Source organism: Parus major, chromosome 8 (assembly GCF_001522545.3).
Source record: "Parus major isolate Abel chromosome 8, Parus_major1.1, whole genome shotgun sequence".
Lineage (NCBI taxonomy): Eukaryota > Metazoa > Chordata > Aves > Passeriformes > Paridae > Parus > Parus major.
Genome location: NC_031777.1, coordinates 28,900,179 through 28,919,568, shown reverse-complemented (window position 1 = coordinate 28,919,568; position 19,390 = coordinate 28,900,179). Strand labels below are relative to the sequence as shown.

The 19,390-nt window shown below is 44.3% G+C and overlaps 2 protein-coding genes across 17 annotated transcripts in view; one reads left to right on the top strand and one right to left on the bottom strand.

Annotated features, from left to right (window-relative positions):
- DOCK7 (dedicator of cytokinesis 7) overlaps positions 1–5,100 on the top strand; it is a 92,109-nt gene extending 87,009 nt beyond the window's left edge. For all 15 annotated transcript variants that reach the window (XM_015636195.2, XM_015636194.2, XM_015636191.2 and 12 more), the window contains 5 exons: positions 236–472; positions 1,102–1,245; positions 2,014–2,120; positions 3,044–3,211; positions 4,561–5,100. In XM_015636195.2, coding sequence (XP_015491681.1) covers positions 236–472; positions 1,102–1,245; positions 2,014–2,120; positions 3,044–3,211; positions 4,561–4,603 — 699 coding nt within the window. In that variant the 3' untranslated portion in view covers positions 4,604–5,100. The remainder of the gene's footprint in view (positions 1–235; positions 473–1,101; positions 1,246–2,013; positions 2,121–3,043; positions 3,212–4,560) is intronic.
- A 752-nt stretch (positions 5,101–5,852) lies between these two features.
- USP1 (ubiquitin specific peptidase 1) lies at positions 5,853–19,165 on the bottom strand. Of its 2 annotated transcripts, none has more exons than XM_015636196.3 (9): positions 19,050–19,165; positions 18,679–18,875; positions 17,415–17,538; positions 16,985–17,092; positions 16,331–16,491; positions 15,039–15,751; positions 13,787–13,957; positions 12,466–12,667; positions 5,853–9,046 (listed from the first exon to the last, which is right to left on the bottom strand). In XM_015636196.3, the coding sequence occupies exons 2-9, from the start codon at positions 18,840–18,842 to the stop codon at positions 8,341–8,343; spliced, it is 2,349 nt and encodes a 782-aa protein (XP_015491682.1). In that variant the 5' UTR covers positions 18,843–18,875; positions 19,050–19,165; the 3' UTR covers positions 5,853–8,340. The 2 variants fall into 2 exon arrangements, with proteins under 2 accessions (XP_015491682.1, XP_015491683.1); XM_015636197.3 differs by having other exon boundaries at positions 18,679–18,847; positions 19,050–19,159.
- Positions 19,166–19,390: the final 225 nt, after the last annotated feature.

Sequence of the window (19,390 nt, the reverse complement as noted above, 5' to 3'; positions counted from 1 at the left end):
GTAGGGGTGGGCTGGATGGGCTTTAAGGTCCCTCCCACACAAACCATTCCATCGTTCCATGATGTGAAAGGCACGAGAAGGGAAGGACAGTGAGCTGTGCTTTACCCAGCCCACAAACCGGTGGTGAGCGGGATTTTTGAAGGCAAAACCCAGGCCTAGTTTGTTCAGTGGTGGTGCTGGGAGGACACAGATCCTGCTGGGACAGCGAGGAGCACATTCCCTGCTGCCCCTGCAGGCCTACATCCAGATCACATACGTGGAGCCCTACTTCGACACGTACGAGATGAAGGACAGGATCACCTACTTCGACAAGAACTACAACCTGCGGCGCTTCATGTACTGCACGCCCTTCACGCTGGACGGCCGCGCCCACGGCGACCTGCACGAGCAGTTCAAGCGCAAGACCATCCTCACCACCTCCCACGCCTTCCCCTACATCAAAACCAGGATCAACGTCATCCACAAGGAGGAGGTGAGGCCGCAGTCGGGTGGGAAAGGAGGCTCCTTCAGCTCCGGCTCCAGCTTGCCTTTGGAGTTCCTAGGGATTTCTCCCTGTTCCCATTCTGCCCAAAGTAAGGCCAGACTGATTTAGGGATGTATCTGCCCCACCACCTCCAGACCTGGTACATGCAGGGGCCCTTGGAGAGCTCTGCAAGGTGAGTGTTAGGGCAGCCTGGTCTAGGGAAGGTGTCCTGCCTCTGGTGGGGGTGGAATGGGATGAGCTTTAAGGTCCCTTCCCACCCAGCCATTCCATGATTCTGTGATATTGGAGGTTTGTGAATTTTCCAAGGGTGGGCAGGCTCAGATGTGGTCACTGTGAGCAGTGCTCAGGGACTGGCAGTGCTGCAACCCTGCAGTGACCCAAAGGGACACGAGTGCCACTCAGAAACACCTCAGGCAGCTCTGGAGTGCCCAGAAACACATCTGAAAATCAAACTTTTTCTTGATGTCACTGAACCAAGCAGATGCATTTCTGAAGTCTTGTTGGAGTCCTCCACCCCTTTGTGGTGCCACCCCACTGTGACCTGGGTGTTCCTGAAGGTCTGTGCCTGGTTGCCAAGCTCAGCCATAACAAAAATCCTGTTCTGGCTTCTTTCCTAGATCATTTTGACCCCCATTGAAGTCGCCATCGAGGACATGCAGAAGAAAACACAGGAATTGGCTTTTGCCACCCACCAAGACCCTGCAGACCCCAAGATGCTGCAGATGGTGCTGCAGGGATCAGTAGGTACCACAGTGAATCAGGTGAGGATCGCTGTCCCAGCTGGACTCTGGGAGTGCACAGCCTTGGCCCTTGTTTCTGAATTCCCTTGGAATTTTTTCCCTGTTCAGTCTGTGGGATGTCTTTAAGGTCACTGGTAGATCGAGGCCAGCTGTTCCAGTGATTTTGCTTTTTGAGTAAGAGTCTTAAAAATGTGAAAAGAGGCTGGGAAGAAACATCCCTCCATCATTTACTGCTCCTTCCTGGCACTTGCAGTTGTTTCTGGCTGCTCCTCTTCCCTGAAAGTTTCCCTTTGTTAGCCAGGCTCTGCTGTGGATTTTTGACAAAATGGAAAGCAGTGGAGAAAAACTGAGGAAAAACTGAAGGAGCCTGAGTAAAGCACAGTGCACAAGCTGGAAAAAAATCAGCTGGAGTTCTGAGTGCTGGGTTGAGTTTGCAGTGCTGGCAAACACTTCCTGGCTTCCATCTGCATTGTTTAAACTTTGCCTCAGTTGTGAGTTGAGCAAACTTTGTCAGGAGTCCTTATAAAGGAAAACAAATGGAGAATCTGTGCAGTTTCTCACACTGTTTTCCAAAAGCAGAGTTTTAAATAAAACAAAGCAAGGCCTAAAAGAGACTCAGTTGTCACTGAGGTTGGTGATTTACACCAGATTTCCCATCTACAGCTCTTCAGGATGCTTTGTCTAAGGAAATGTGTTTTGTGGATGTTTTCTATGTGGCTGAACTTTCTCCAGTGATTGAATATGACAGACAGTTCCCAGAAACTCACTGTGCCCCTTCTTCTCCTAAAGGGACCATTAGAAGTTGCACAAGTTTTTTTGTCTGAAATCCCCAATGATCCAAAGCTCTTCAGACACCACAACAAACTCCGGCTCTGTTTCAAGGACTTCACAAAAAGGTATGGAAGGGGTCCCCAAGGCTGCTGCCACCCCAGGCAGGGACACATGCAGTGACCCAGGGCTGTCCTGGTGTCCCTCCACCTGCCCAGGTTCCATGTGCAGCTCATTCCTCCCCTGCCCAGCCCTTCCCTGTTGGTGCTGCTGCTCCATGGCTTCAGGGGCCTTGCTGTTCATCAGGAGGGAACTGATCCCTGCTCTGTTTTGAGGAGTCCCAGAAATCACAGCAGCCCAGAACTCCCAGCGTGGCAGGTCAGGAGGAACTGCTGGACTGGCCAGGAGATGAAATTTCCTTCTGAAGTGAATTTCTCCAGGCAGAGTGGAGGGATGCTGGCACAATTCCCTGGAGAAGTGTGTTGGCTGCTCTACTTTCCTTGAGTCATGCAAACTGCAGGCTCAGTCCAGCTTCTTTTACAGTACCAAGAAATTAACAAAACCACCAAAATAATTGAAATTAAAATGCTGTGAGCAAATAGATCAAGTGGAAGCATAGTTTTCCCTTGTGAGATAAATGGCTTTGCTGATACAGTTGTTTTCCTACCCTTTATTTAAATTACATCTTTGCAAACAGAAGAGTTCCTGATGAACATCCCAGGCTGCTATTTATTAATCACTCCTGATTCTATCCATCTTTAAAACCTCTGGGACTGGAAGTGGCTCTGGAAATTCAGTTTCTCTTCAGAGAGGATAAATGTAACTGGAGAGTAAATGACAATAAAAAAGGAGTTGTCACTCTGGAAACTGGAGATGTGACACCCTTTCCTTGCCCTCGACACCAGGTGCTTCAGCTGAGCCGTGATGACCAAAAGACAGGATAAAGGGATATTCCCTGGCACAGAATGGATGTTTTTGTACTATTGGATTAACAAACCCGTAGCAAGGGGTTCTTTCTGCATGCCCAGCTCTCACAGGGTTTGTTTTGCAGGTGTGAGGATGCCCTGAGGAAGAACAAGAGCCTGATCGGGCCGGACCAGAAGGAATATCAGCGGGAGCTGGAGCGCAACTACCACCGGCTCAAGGAGGCTCTGCAGCCCCTGATCAACAGGAAGATCCCACAGCTCTACAAGGCAGTGCTGCCTGTCACGTGCCACAGGTGCATATTTAGGGTTCCTCTTGGGGCACAGGGTGTGAAACTGAGGGGTCTGAACTTCCTGGGATCCTGTGCCATCTGTTTGTTTTCAATCCTGGCTCTCTTGGCTGAGCCCATCCCTTTTCCCTTCTGTCCCTCCTGAGAGCACATTCCCTTCCCAGCAGCTGTGGTAGGTGGTGTTTGCAATGTTCCTTTTGTTCCTCAGCTAGGACAGTTGGGTTTTGTATTCGTTTCCATCCTGTATCCCATTCTTTTTGGGTGCAAAACCACCCTCAGCATGGCAGGACTTCATTCCCAGTGAAACTGGGATCAGGTGCTCCAGGGGGGAAAAATTGTTGATGTCTTCTGTGCTGGAAGACCAGGAAGCTGGAGATTGGGTTTTGTGTGAGACAGGACATAAAAATCCCAGTGGGAATCCCAGGATCACAGAAGGGTTTGGGTTGGAAAGATCTTAAACATCATCCAGTCCCACCCCCTGCCATGGGCACCTTCCACCAGAGCAGGCTGCTCCAACCTGGTCTGGGAAAATTCCAGGGATGGGGAACAAAACCTCCATGTGCTGGTCATGGATGAGCAGGGGGATTTTGGGTACAGCCACTTTCCAACCAGGCTGTGGCTCCCAGAACAGGGACAGGAACGGTTCCCAGCAGGAACCCTCCAGGGAATCTGTGACTCCTGTGGAGTCCCCTGGCAGCAGGGCAAGGCTGGATGTTCCTGGAGCTGCACTGAGGGGGTTTCTGGCTGTGAGTGCTGCAGGAAGGTGCCCTTCCCTCCCTGCCCAGCTTTGGGATGCTGGGAGCATCTCCCCAGCTCTGTGTTCCAGCTGTTCCCTGGCAAATTTTCCTGACTGGCATGGTGGGAATACCAGAGCTTCCCTCCCCACCCAGCCAGGAGCCCTAGAAATGCTTTTGGTGTGGTAATTATTACCTGATCTTCCTGTGCAGGGAGCTCAATACAGGTATGCCATAAAATATCCTGCAAATCATGGAATATCCTGAGTTGGAAGGATCCCACCAGGATCATCGAGTCCAACTCCCAAGTATTCCTGGCAAATTCCACTTTAGGAATGTGTTTGAAAGATTTAAATAAGATTTCAATTGTGCAGGTGGTTTGTGCTGCTTCTTGTGTGTACACAGGAATTAAACTTTCTGTCAGTGTTCTGATGATGATCCCAGATACAAACCCAAACCAAATTCCGTGGAAAAGCAACGAGTTTTAATGCCAGTGGACTTAATTTTTGTTGTAACCAGCTCTAGGAAATACTGGAAATCAATTCAGAGTCATTCATCTGGTGAGGCTTCTTATTTCACCATGGAAAATCTGAGCTCATCATTGTATTTTCTCTCCCTCAGAGACTCCTTCAGCAGGATGAGCCTTCGCAAAATGGAAATCTAAACGAGTTAAAAACCAAAATAAAAAAAAAAAAAAGCACTTAAAAAATTAAGGTTTTGAAAAGAAAAAGAGCCTTGTTATCAGCGCTGGGAATCAAAGAAGTTTTATTGTGAAATAAAACTTGGACTTCATCCTGGACATCCCACACACCTCTTCCTCCATCAAAGTGTTCAGTGGCCAAAAAAATCATTCTGAATTGTCAAATGTAGACTTCTCAATGTTTGAAAAGAAAAAACAAAAAAAAATCATGGCAGTGGTATCCAGAGTATTGGTGATGAGCTGTAAACTTACCTGTTTTTTAAAGCATTTTTATGACTCAAAGGTACACTAAACGCATTTACCTTTATTTATAGCATTACTTAATGTTAAATTTATTTTACTTTTAGTTCCTATATTTAATTTATATTAGGACCATATGCAAATGCATTTTGGAAGTTTTTAATGTAGTGATGATGCTGATGGTTATTTTGATGGTACTATTAAATATGTGAATGTTTACACTTTAATTCCCTGTGCATTGGACTTCAGGGCTCAGCATCCTTGGGGAAAAGGTTCAGAGCAAGGTAAGTCATGGTAACATTAATTAACCAAGTGCTGATTGTTTATTATCCCTGTTCTTTTGCTGCAAACAAACAAAAAACAATTCCACCTGTAGGCAGCAGCAGATGGAGGCACAGCTGGGTTCCTCTTCACCTCCTTCAGTCCATCAGGTGAAGTTTCAGCCTCACTTCTGTGTGTTCTCCACCAGCTGGGAGATCCCAGCATCTCCTCACCCCTTGGAATTAGCAGTGTCCATGGAACTAAACTGATTTTGTGTCCATTTTTTAATTTAAAGCCTAATTTCTCAGGGCCAAAGAACCTCCAATGGTATCAGAGTTTAAAAGGGTACAGAGCATTCTTTGCATTGCTTTATGTGAAGAAAGATGTGTTTGACAGCAGGTATTTTGAGGTCTAACACAGCACTTCGAGGAAATGTCAGAGTAGAAGCTGAGTCCACAACTTCTAAATCTTGTCCTTACTATTTTTCCTCTCTGTGGTGAACAAAATCCCCTGGAAGAGGTGGTGTGTGATTAAACACATTTATTTTCTCTCCATAAATACCTAAATATGCATAAAAACTCAGATATACACACAGAACCTGAATTTGATAAACATAGTCTTCATATATACATAAAAATAGAAGGAAAAATTGATTTATACATGAAGTGCCCCCCTTCTGCAGCAGCACTGAAGGTTTAGGGTGGGGAGGGTCTTTTTTTTTTTTCCCTTCCTGATACTTATTTGAGGCTATTGGAGACTTCTCCCATGCTCTGTTATCCCAACAGCTCCACAGTGGTGGTGTTTTGTGTGCCAGGCTCTTAAAGGATTCCCTGGAACAGAATAATCCTGAATTAGTTCTGTGTCACGGGGCAGAACACGGGAGTTTCCTGCAGAAAGAAAACTCCAAATGTTTTTATGGCTATTCCAAGATCTCTTCCAAAGCCCAGGGCTCTTGACAAGGTCTTGGAGGTGCTGTGAGAGTCAGGGAATCTCAGAATGGAAAACATTAAGGGAAGAGGGAACAGCTTTGGAAGAGATTTACAGGAAGAGGCATTAAAAATATTTACACAGTGCAACCAAATCCCAGGAGCCATGAAAGGATGAAACTTCAATTTACAGCAGTTCTACCCCAGGACAGGAGTTACAAGCAAGTTCAGGGGGGTGGCAAGTGGTGCTGGAGTGAATATCCCAAAAATCCATCCCCAGTCCCTCTCTCTGTGCCAGAAGAGGGGTTTTTATTCAGCATCTTCCAGCTGAGGCTGTTTTCTCTTCAGCTGCCAATACAGGATACAAAAAATCTCCTCCCAAGCTGTACTGGGATGATGTAAGGCAGCTGGGTCTTCCTTACATCCTATTTTGGTGTAAATAATGGTATTTTGTTTCCTTGGAACATTCCTGATGCTGCAGTTGAATGAAAAGGATAAAGTCTTGCGCCAGGTGTGGAAAAATAAACTTTCATTTGCAGGCTGAAATTCAGCAAAGCCTAAAAAATTGCATTCTGTAGTGGGACTGGGCTGCCCTTGCAAGGTAAGATTACTGATATTTTTATAATGTAGCTTTTTCTTGGTTTAGACACTGAAATTATTAATTATTACAGTGCAATGCTTTGGAAAAAGTGTATTTTGTCATTGCAGATTTTTTTATGCTGCAAAATCAAGGCCTGTACAACAATCAGAGGTCAAACCTAACATGGAAAATACACTAGAAGAGATTTTTCCTGACTTACCTCCGGGTTTATACAACACTATAATAAAAAATAGTAAAAATTAAGTATTGCAGAATTAACTAGGCAGAGGGTTTTAGGGAGTTTCCTGTGAATAAATTAATTTGTAGTGGAAAAAGGTGAAATCTGTCGAGGGCATATTCACAGCCTGCAGTGACACTTGATGTCATTCCATCCATCCTGGGACAGACTGAACAGTCCCTCCTTTTTTGAGTCATATTTGTTAAGATTTTATCAATTTATAGGAGTCACCTTCAAATCTTTGACAAACAATTTGGGATTTTCATCTCTAGTATGTAGTGCAAATGTTTTGGGTTTTGCAATGTTTCCTCTTCACCTCACAACTGTAGTCAAAAAGTACCTTCAAATTAAGAGATACTGTCCAAGAACCAGCTAAAACCCACAGAATGTATTCTGAAAGCATTTAAATCTTCTGTTTCTTTAAGATAATTTCCCAGCCTTTCTGTAACTGCTCCCAAAGCCCTTTCCCTTTCTGCTTTCCCCTCTCCAAACACAACAGGCTGATCTGCTCGTCTCAGATGCGCATCATAACTTTTTTATTTCATATGTACATTCTTAACAAAGCATCAAAGCCAAATGCTCTCCTTTTCCCCCAGGTTTCAGGGAGATCCAGGTACAAGTTAACTTCAGTTAAAAGGTCACCACTAAGTTCCCAACTCCCCCAAACAGAGATGCAGATTTGAGGGCTTCACTCTTCAAAGTACAAAAGTATTTTAATTACACTACACTCTGCCCCTGGTCTGAAGTATTAATCACACCTATTTACACTTTGCTCATGAACACCTATGCACCAAGATGCAAATTAGAACAGTCAAACACCTCCATGAATTCAGTTCCCTCCAATGCTCTGGACAAGGTTCCCAGACCCTTTTCCTTGTGCTTCAAGTTGCAGGAAAGAACTGGAGCAGGAGAATAAACCACGTCCATTACCCAAAGACTAAATATGAAGCGTTACTTCCCAAGTTACAAAAATACACAACTTCTGATGAAATTTGCTAGTTAATATACATTTACTCCAGGGTATGAATACAAATAACTTTTATTAAAAAAAAAAAAAAATAAAAGGAAAAAATAAAAGAAAAACAAATAAAAGGAAAAAATAAAAGGAAAAAAAAGCTAATAATACAATAGGCATGTCTGAGACCTAGAGCTGCATTAAAACCACTACTGGGTGCTGTAGGCATTGTTTAGAATCTATACAAACTGGTATTTCTAAAAGGTCAGAGCACTATTCTCCAGCAGAAAAGTTATGGTGTGAGTCAAGTCCTATGTCATGTTTTGTTAATTCAAGTTGAGCCACTTGACACCAAAGGGGAAAAAAAAGAAAAAAAAAGACCAGAAAGATGAAGAATCAGTAGCTTCAAAAAACAAACAGCCTTTCCTTCCAGGTAGCCTGGATGCAAATCAGAGTGAGAGGTGTATGCAAATCCCGAATATTTACAGTCCAAGTACAGCATCACTCTACAATCTTCTTATAAAACAGTAGGTAAGGAGTCGATGTAGATGATGATGTCGGAGAAAGAGAATTCAGAAAGTCCTTTTCCTCTGTGACCTTCACTTCGGAATCATCGAAGAGCAGCCACTTCCCCTCGTACTCCTTGAGGCTCTGGAGCACGTAGAGAGCTTTGTTCTCCAGTCCATTGGCTCCCAGCCCCGGGGGCTCGCCCTGCTCCGCGCTGGGCTCGGCGCCGCGGGGCTCGGGAGCCACGCTGAGGAGCTTCTCGGGGTTGGGCTGTTTGCTGGCACACAGCTCACAGTCAGCCTTGCTCTTCTGCCCCCCGAGCAGTCCCACGGCCTCCATGTTCTTCTTGCTGAGCACCTTGCCCGGCGGCGCGGCGCCGTTGAGCCTGAAGGAGACCTCGCCGTCGTCGTAGTCCTCGGCCACGGCCCGCGCCTCCTCCTCGGTCAGCGGCTCCGGCTTGAGCGCGGCGTAGCCCGGCTCGGGGAGGAAATTGCCCCTGTCCAGCTCCAGGCTCTGCAGGTCTGTGACCTTCACCGAGGCCGTGTAGTGGCCGCTGCTGATGGTGATGCCGCTGTGCATGACCACGGCGAAGAGCCCGTAGGTGTCGTTGGTGGGCCGGGTGCTCCACTCCTCCAGGGACAGCCTGAGCGGCGTCAGCAGCGGGGTGTTGATCTTGGACAGGCCCCCGTAGCAGTCAAACCTGGCAAGGGACACACAGCTTACACCTCGTGCCACAGCACCTCCCAAAAAACACTTCAGGTGGCCCTGAGGTGCATCCATATCCTTCCTCAAAGATATGGAGGATGGGAACCGCTCCCTGCTCCCCTGGCTCAGCACCAGCATCCCAAGCACCCCTTAGGAAAGGCATTTTTATGGCTGTAATGTTAAATCTTACAGCTCAGAAACTGTAAATTTTAACTATCTCAGAGATCCCCTTCTTCTAAAGATGATTTTTAAATAGTGATGATAAAAGTTCAGCTGATTGTTATCGCTCCTGCTCCTATCTCTGCACTAACACCCCCTTCTCTCTCTCACCATCCTGTTCAAAAACAAACCAAAAACCTCTTCAACAGCCAAGGCTGAACCAAGCAGGGTTGGGTTTGTTTTTTTCTTCTCCTGAAGGAGTCATTTACTAAATAAAGCATTACTTATTTTACTTTCAAGTAGCTTTAATATCACTCAGAGATTGTGACTAATGTTCCTCAGCTCCCCTCAGAGCACTGCAGCTGTGCCAGTGGTGTTCACCTGGGATTCTTCACTAGCTGTCCTATGGTATTCTAATTTTTCAAACAATTCTGTAGCTAATTTACTTTGGAAAAGTCTCCAGTATTCTATAAACATTCAGTATTTTGTTCACAGCACACAAATTTACCAGGAGGGGAAAAGTCCTTTCATTATAAGGATCTTCTACAGAGTTTGAAGAGAAAGGCAGTGTTGGGATTTCATTATTGTGCATCAGCCTCCTTGAATAATTCTGCTCTTGATGACTTACACATTGCATCAGCCCAGATCAATTAACCCCTTTATTTAACAATAGGTTGTGATGTCCTAATAAATTCCAGGGATGACTCAATCTTACTCAACTGTGAGGGTGTTGTAGGGAAAAATACTGGAGAGTACAGACAACGCTGTAAAACTGAGGTTGGAAAGAGCTCACTGCTCTTATCCTAGGAAAAAAAACAACTCTTAAATCCAAGGAAACTGCAGCCATGGCATAACTGCAGTAACTGATTGTTGTTTTCCTGGATTTAATTTTGGTTCTGCTTCATTCTTGTTCAGAGCCATGAACCTTGAGACACAGAAATAAACACAGTGACACAAACAGATCCTCAGTCACTCCAATTCAGTGAAACCTCACTTCAGACCTCTCTTACCATACACATCTCACTCCACCAAAAAGGAACACAGAAGAGCATAGAATCAGAAATAACACAAATCTTCTGAAAATCCCTATTGTCAGCAGCCAGAAATAGAGATATTCAGAAGAGAGTCAAAAAACACAGAACTGCTGCTGATAGCCTGGATTACAAATCCAGTTCCACTCAAGCACACTGGGACAATCATATTGACAGAAAACAGGAAAAAGCAGGCTCTACCTTTCTTCTCAATGACATCCAGCATCAGAAAGATTTGGAGAGGAGGAAATAAGAGAGGAAATCTTTTCCTATTAGCTTTTTGTTCTTCTTAATGATAAGAATCTGAAGACAGAAAAATTGCATGCCAAGTACTCTGCCTGCTCTGACTGATGCACTTCAAACACAGCAAACCTGATTTCTGCAGCCACATCTTTTGAGAGCATAAATTAGTGACATTATACCCACTGCACTGAATTTCACAAGACAAAAAGCTGATTTTCTCACAGATTGTTAAATTTCTATAGTGGAATTGCTCAATTACATATTACCAGTTAACAAATTCCTTCTAGACAGCTTCACAGCCTGCTCACACATGGCCTGGCATTTTTCCCCACACACACACTTGCCAAAGAGAATTACTCCTCCCCAGGCAAGGAGATTTTCACACTGGCTGCTTTATTTTAAAACAAAAACACTTTTCAAAGCAGCATCTAGAAAAGATTAATAAAATCCCTATTAACTGCAAATATTTACTTTACAGTACCCTTCATTTCTCATTTATTTACAACTCAGTCACCAGAGAACTCAGTAGAGCACAACTAAGCAGACCAGATTCCCCATTTTTTGTGGGAGCTAGAAGTTGAAGATTTTGATCTTAAAAAAATTTAAGTTTCAAGGCAGTAGAAGTCACTGCCTTTAGCAATGACAGGGTTTTGTCCAAAATAAAACATCCAACCCAAAAATAAAAAAACTTCTAAAGAGTTTCAGCTTCATCATGGGTTTCCATGTCAGGTTTTCCACTCTGACTTCCTTAACCTCTGACTGGTAGCCCTTGGCAGAAAATTTATGGAATGACTGAGAGGATACGTGAGGAAAACCACAAGAGATTGAATTCACTCTGACCTGGAAATTGGTCTGAGTGTTTTGGAGCAAGGACCTGAAGCTGGCCAGGACAGAAAAGGTGAGTGAGGCAGGAGAGAGTTGATTAACTGCAGGTCCTTCCTCATGGAAACAAGAAAATAGGAAATACAGGAGCAAATGGAAGATAATTTTCATGTTTGCTACTCAGCTGTGATGATTTTTAAGTGTGCAGCTGTAAGTCAGTATATACAAATCAGTATTTAAGTAAATATTGTGGAGATCAGTGAAAAGACAATTTTGTATGTTATGGTCCTGGACATTGCAGAGACACAGGAAATTTCCCTTCTGCTTTGTCAGAAACCTGGATATTCCTGTACAGGGCTGTAGGGACAGATTTTTCTTTGTTTCCTCTCATCCCAAAGAAAATCCCTAAATTCTTAAGTATTGAAAAAAACAAAGATAACACTCCCACAAATTCTTTCAAAATATAAGGACTGCTACAATTATAATACCAAACTGATTATTCAGCAATTGATTATCAATGATGCTGATACTACTGTGTTTTTAAAGTAATAGTTTTTTGGGTTTTTTTTTTTTTTTGGTGTATTAGCTCTTCAAAATGTTTATCTGATTCTTTTGCCCCCCAAAATTGTAGTGTTCACATTCAGGTAGAGACTAAGGTATTTTTGAAGGAATTTGTCAATTTTGTGGTAATGAGTGTTAGTTCTTTAAGGTGTGTATAAGCTGATTTTTTTTTTCCTCACTCACATTCATCTTTTTAGTACTCACATTCAGTCAGAGACAACCTGAGACCATAAAATGGAGATTGGTTCTCATTACTTGTTCTGGTAAAGCACTTAAAGCTGCCTCTGAACTCAAGAGTTTATTTACTTAAATATCTCCTTAAATAAGGGGCTATTAAAAGTACATAAAGTCTTAAGAAATATCAGGTTGTTCTAAGAGTAGAGCTAAAAAAATTTTAAGTAGTCTCCTAAAAGTCAATTTTTCTGCAGGTGATTTCTACCACTACCTGGAACACCACAAAGCCTTTACGGCACGGTGGGGGCAGCATCCCAGCGATTTCATTCCAATCTGGAAATCTTTTGGAAAAATTCCAAAGCATTTCCAGCTCTTGGGGTAACATTTCCCTTGTTGTTTGGTAAGACAGGCAATGCATACTCACTCCAAGCCACTGGCAGCAAAGCACTTCAAGTGAATTGTGATCACTTCGGGCATTTTATCGAACAAAAGGCTGCGCTCGGCTTCCGTGTAGTGGTGGCAGTTCTCACAGAAATATTTGTCCTCTCCCACAATCCTCTCCACTGAGGCAAACTGGGAAATTGCCCATTTCAGAGTCTTCATTTCTGTTTTTGGCTCTGGAGAAACTAGAAAAGAGAATTGCTGCATTCACGGATATGCCAATATTTACATTTCCAACGCATCCCGCCAGAAGAGCAACGAAACAAAATATGTCAAGTTCAGACCACTCCAAACCTGCAACACTGCAAAGAACACTCAGTATGTGTGAAATATGTGATGTGTTCCAATCTCTGGAGCATTGCAGGAAGGGATGAAAACATCACTTAATGGATATCGTTACTCCAAATTAGGATTTTTCCAAAGCTCGTTTCAGATCACACAATTTTGTTGCCATGTCTGGAAATGGAGAGCTTGTATGAGGTCAGAATTTCACTTATTAAGGCAAACCCCCAAAATAACCAGAAAGTTCCCTCTCACTTCTTGCATTTTGCCTCCCCTGCCACCCTCACACTGCTGACAGGATCACCCGCTGTCGGCAGCACTTCACACATGAACATCACCCCACACATTTTCCTTTGAATCCCTCAGCAAAATGGGGAGCAAAAGCAGGAAAAGCTGCTCCAAAATAAGTCCATGGCAACTAAAATTAATTCCCTTGAAATTCTGAATTTCAAGATGTGTTTTTGCCCCACTTCCTTATGAAAATAGCTAAAAATCTGCATATAGATCAATAAAATTTGTGAAAGAGACCACATGACTAACATTTACAAACATAATATGAATGTCATTATGGTAACAACAATCTAAAATACATTCTTTTAGAGTAACTAAGGAAAAAAAGCTGCAATCTTGTTTCTTTTATTTCTAAGGAAAAAAAAAAAGTAAATATTTCTTATAAAAAGAAGAAAAAAAAGCAAGATTTCTTATCCAGTAAGAAAAAAGAAGACTCAAATCAAAGGAAATACCTCTTCACAAGCAGGCAAAGAGGTGCCTAAGTGACAGATTGTAGGCAGTTCATGCTATGTGTTAAGATCTGGAGTAATCTGAATATTATCTGGACCTGTCAGCATTATCAGCACCGTCTTTCCAAAGTCTAAAGTTGATCAGGACAGGAGATAACAGTCTCTAATTTTAGCCAGCACAAACAGGAGCCACGTTCCTTCCTAACTGCAGCACTGTCCTTCCCCACGGCTGGCTGAGGCAGGAACACACCTCACAACCCTTTTATTGAGATGATTACTTACTTTCAGAACTCTCTTCACTTTTAGCAAGTTCATCTTCTTGCACTGGGACACTGATGTCCTGAAAATCTTCCCTCCTTTCCGTGAAGCACTCACACTCCAAGCACCTCGTCCTCAGCACTAACTGGCCCTGGAAGAGTTTCTCCACCAGCTCGAAGACAGCCAGCTCTGTACCTGGAGAGAGTACATGGCACATCCCTGAGCAAGGTGCATTTCATTCCAGACACCCTTCAGAACCCAGTTATCCTTGCAAAATCACTGTTACAGCCATGGCCTTTTAGGGATATCTGATAGGAATTAAAAAGCAAAACAAATCACCTGCAGCTTTCATGGTATCATCCTCAAACTTTGATTTCTATTCTAAGATTGGGTTCTTGTTTTATACTTGGAAGTGTGACAGTGTCACATTCTGGAATATTTGGTTGCCATCACTGCTCTGACTCCTTAGCATGAACTGTTGATCTCCTCAAGGAGCACCTCACTGTGTTTCTCTGGTTCCTATTTATGCTCAGTCCTCTCCTCTTTCCTAAATTTATTGGTCAGTTTTGGCCAAATCTGCAGAAGAAATTCAGAACTCAAAAGACTCTTCATTCCTTCAGTTTTTAATGAAAAACTGGTGGGTGGAAAGTTCCAAATGAGTAAGTACTGGATTCATACTGAGGCCCTTCCCTCAACATGTATCTTGTTTCATTGACATAAAAAACCATCCAGACCTGCTGGCTCATTAGTGTTTCTAATTGGTATCTATTAGATCTAAATAGATTAGCTCTTTAATACATCCCAAGTCCTTCCTGGTTCTTGGGAAGGTTGGGAATATGGAAAGATTAAGGAACTGGAAGGGAAAAAGAGGGTTTTATGTTTGTAAAACCATAGCTAATGGGGATTGGTTCTGTTTACTCCTGCCAGAAACACCCCTTTACATCTTGAATCCACTTGCTCTTTCTATGGATGACAAAAATTAGTGGTAAATACAAACCTGGTAATAGTCTGCCTTTTTTATACATATTGTACAATGATTACAGAATGTAAGAGAAATGCCTTGAGATCTAAGCTAAACAGGTCAAGTTCTAAAAGAAAAAAAAATTACAAACACGTATAAAAATAAATTCTCTTTCCTAAAAAATCAATCTTCAATTCCTGAAAAATCTAATTTTGTGTTTAGAGCACTGCAGGCTGTGCAGTCTGAAGGCTGACTTCCCACGCATTGTACTTTCTTAATCCTACTAATTTTAAGCCCATCCACTTGTGCACCAACCTTCCTTTTTTGGTTCTTTTTCAGTTCCTTTTCCATGATGGCTTTCCATGGGAGACGCTGGTTCATGATATTCTTCTTTACTGTCACCATTTTCACACTTGACAGCTGACTCTTCAAACTCACAGTCATATTCTTTCCCTGGGTCTTTGGGTCCCAAGTTTGTAGTTAACTTTCCTAGACTGTAAAATTTGGACAGAATACTGGGCTGTTTGCAGGAAGATTTTAACCAGTTTAACCTAAGGCGCGACTTTTTCTGCGTGGGCTTGGCGCTCTCGCTCTCCCCGGAACACTTGGCAATGGCATCCGTTTGGTTTTCCATCTTTTCTCCCGTGGCTTTCCTCTTGGACCTGGTTTGTCTTTGATTTTCTTCTGCTGCAATTTGCTCTTTAGATACTTTGGATTTTTTCTTGGCGTTGCCACCTTCAGCGTCGCTTTTCCTTTTCCCGTTTCCCTTGAGCAGCTTCTCCTTGGCCGCGTCTCCGCCATGGCTGCCCAGGGTGGGATCCTCCTCCTCAGCAGGGCTGAGGGATCCGTTGCTCTCTGATTTTTGGTTGGGTTTTTCCTCCAGTTTAGCTGCAGGCTCTTCCACAGGCAGTTTGTTCAGCTCCTCCTTTTTCAGCAGCTGGCAGGTTTCCTGGATGTTCCCCAGGATACACTGCAGGACCTCCTGGGCATCGTGCTGCAGGTACCCTTCGTACATGGGGTTCAGCTCTCTGGGCAAAGAAAGGAGCAAAAAATGAGGGTTAGGTGTCCTTTGCTAACTGGGGAATGTGCTCTGAGGCTGAAATCAGGGATTTCCAAGTCATGGAGGATTTGCCTTCAGGCACAGAGAGGAATCCTCTGTGTCACAGAGCTGGGGGAAGGTTCAGCCTTAAGGATTTACACACATCCAGCAGTGGAGCTCCTCAGCTCCAAGGGGATCCTTCCCATCCCTGGAAATGTCCTGGACAGGGCTTGGAGCAACCTGGGATTGTGGAAAGTGTCCCTGCCCATGGCAGGGGGTGGAACTGGATGAGCTTTAAGGTCCCTTCCAACTCAAACCACTCTGTAATTCAGTAACACTTCTGTTCCTAAGCACTGTTTTAAACCCCTTCTGTATTACACTCTTAGAAAATTCAAATTTCTTTTCAAATTTCCAAACAAATTACCAACAATAAGCACAAAAAATATCTTACTTCCTATAAGGCCACCCCAAATTTACCACCCATCTCCCACCAGCCTCTAAAGCTGGGCAATGTTACAGCCTGGAAATGTCAGAACAAAATTCTGTCAGCATTCAAGGGGATTTGTACCTGAGGGTGTTCAGCAGCCTCCGGGGCTGAGTGGCCAATTCATCCGTGTATTTCTCTGGGTTTAGGAGAAAACTGGCTTGAAGCTGCTCAACTGAAAGGATCAAGGAGTGCAAACTGCAGATGAGTTCATAACTTGCCAAGGGATCTTCTTTACAGCTTCCCTGCAAAAACAATGTGAAAGGATTAAAAACATTTGCAACACTTGCACTGGTCACAAAATAACATTTTCCACTCCTCTCCTCCCTTGGTTTTCTGTATTTGGCTGATTTTTTTATCTGTTAGGGGAGGCAGGTAGGTTTCAGACAGTATTTTGGTTTTTTTTCAAGCAGGAAACTAACATAAAAACCCATTTGGCCATTAGTTTAAAATCCCAAACCATCCTTGCCCAAACTCTCATTTTCATCAGCTCCAGGTACTGTATCATAATTATCTTTGTGCCAGAAGCATGGTCAGGTACCTTCCTCAAATTTCTTCTGTTAGGTTTTAAAACTTGTGCTAAAGTTCAAAACAACTCAAATACATCTTCACCTGAAGTAACAGCACAGAAAACAATGCTGAAATGTTCTTAAGAACAAAAATCAGTTGAATTTTCACTACATTAAGGACAGCCTCACTTGCAAGGTTACAAATAAAGAACATGTGGGGATTTGTTACCTTTTCTGCCTTTTGCTCTCCTTCATCCTTTGAAGATTCTCTCTTCTTTGAAATAATGTTATATAAATGTTTTACTCCAGTTTTAAAACCAGGACAAAAATATAATACCTGAAAGCAACAGTTGAAAACACGAGAATAACTGGAGTAAGAAGTTATTCCACACATAAATGCACATTTATAATCCATACAGCTCTGCATGTCCCCAGGCACACAAAGATCCAGGATTTTTCACAGCAGGGAGGAGCCCCGAGTATGGAAACTGAAGAATTTCCCAATCAGGACAACCACAGGGCACACATTTCCTGCAGCAGCATCATTGTTTCCCCGTTATAATAAGATGCCCTTTATACTGCACCCAGAATAAACTGATTTCACCCATTTGTGCTTAACCAAAATCTCCCTTTTGGAGCCCCCCTGGACGTGGCCTCACCTGCAGGACACTGTTCAGGTAGCAGGTATTGCCCAGGTTGTTCAAGCCCACAAAAGGCAACATGCTGTCTTTTTTCTCACAGCTGACAAGGGAGGGGGGCTGTGCTGCAGGAACCACCTGGTCACTGGGAAACAGAGAATTGGGGTAAGAGACACTTTGGAAAAAACACTCCTTCATCTCTCCCCACCTCAGAGAATTCAGCATTGAGAAATGCAGATCAAAATCGTGGCAAAGTGTGTCTGAATTCACTCTTGACTCCTCAGCAACCCACCCAAAACACACAGGAGGAAAGCGTGCTCTAAGTTCCAACACATCAAATACCAGGAGATTGATTTAATGGATCAAAAATTTCCTATTTAAATACTTTCGGATATTCTTTGTTCATTCATAAGGCAGAAAAAAATGTGCCTAGAATATATTTATACATTGTCCCCTGCTCCAGTCACATCACTTCATTTCTGGATGCAAAGCAAAAGCATAAAACCAGAAAAAAATCTAAAAAAAGAAACTAATAAAACTGACATGCTATACACTGAATTTCATTATTATTAATCACTGATAGAAGTGATTAATACACTGTAATGACACGACAGAACCATATTTTAAAGTCTCCAACTATTTCTAACTGTCCAGAGTTTTCTTTTTCCCACTTAAATCTCCTCACCAGCAGTGAAATGAGTCCATAGATTTGCTCAGGGCCTAAAAAGCCCCAATGAGTGACAGACAACCCCACAATTAAAGGTCCTACACATATTCATTACAGCTCACCTTGCAGAAAATTAGATTCTTATATAAATAATTACATAAATAGTTCAATGACACATTAGCTATTTATATTAACCTAAAACAAATTTTAACTGATCCTAAAGTTTGTACCAACTAAACACCGCCACGGAGGCAGAGTTATTTTCCTAAAAGAGTTATTAAAAGCTGGTTACAGTGATTAATTAGGTTTTTAAAACTAACTTTAGCAAGTGATCCCAAAGTCTGTGCCTAAACTAAGCATCCCCGGTGGGGCAAAGCTGTTTTCTCAAAACAGAAATTAGTTATAGTAATTAGTTCGTTCAATTTGATGGAGCTGCCTCGACGGTTTAATTTAACGTAAGTGCGTGTTAATTTAATGGAAGCGCACGTTAATTTAATTTAGCGCGTGCTGCAGCACGTTATTTATGCGAGAACACGAAAGCGAAAGGAGAGGAGGATGGAGCAGCACGAGACAGACACAACAACATCGCCACAAAAACTTCTCCCGCGCGGCACTCACATCTCGGCGCCTCGGAACTCCGCGCCCTTCTGCTGCTCATTTTCCTGCGCCTCGGTGAAATCCAGCGCTCGCTTCGCCTCCTTCTTCTGAAAGAGCTTCAGCGACAGCCTGTTCTTCTTGGAGGGGCTGGCCCTGGCGCTGTCGCCGGGCAGGACGCCGGGCATGGTTCCTGCGGGGCGCGGCCGGGGCGCTCACACCTGGCGCGCACACACACACACACGCGCACACCAGGCGCCATTTACTCCCCGAGGGGGCCGAGCGCGGACCCGCCGCCCCCCGCCCCGGGCTCGGGCCGCCCCCCCGCGCCCCCCGCATGTTCCCCGCGGCCGGCGGGGCCCGAGGCCGCGGTGCGGCCGCTCCCCCTCACTCACCGCTACATCCCGGCCCCGCTCCCGCTCGCCGTTGCCATGGAGACCGCGGGGACACCGTCAGCGAACTTGGCGCGTTTTTTTCCGCGCGCCGACGAGGACCCCCCCGCCCCGCGCGCGCCCCGCCTCGCGCCGCAACCCCCCCACCCCGCCGGCGGCCGCCCCGCGAGAACGCCGGAAAACCGAATGCGCCGCCGGAGGAGGCCGGCGGCCGAAAGCCATGCCGAGCGGCGGCGGGGCGTCTGCCGGGAGCCAGCGGACAAACCAGCGGCGGCTGTGAACCGGCGCAACGCCGCCGCGGGCTCCGCAAGGCCGCCGCCGCATCAGGCAGCGCATCGGGCAGC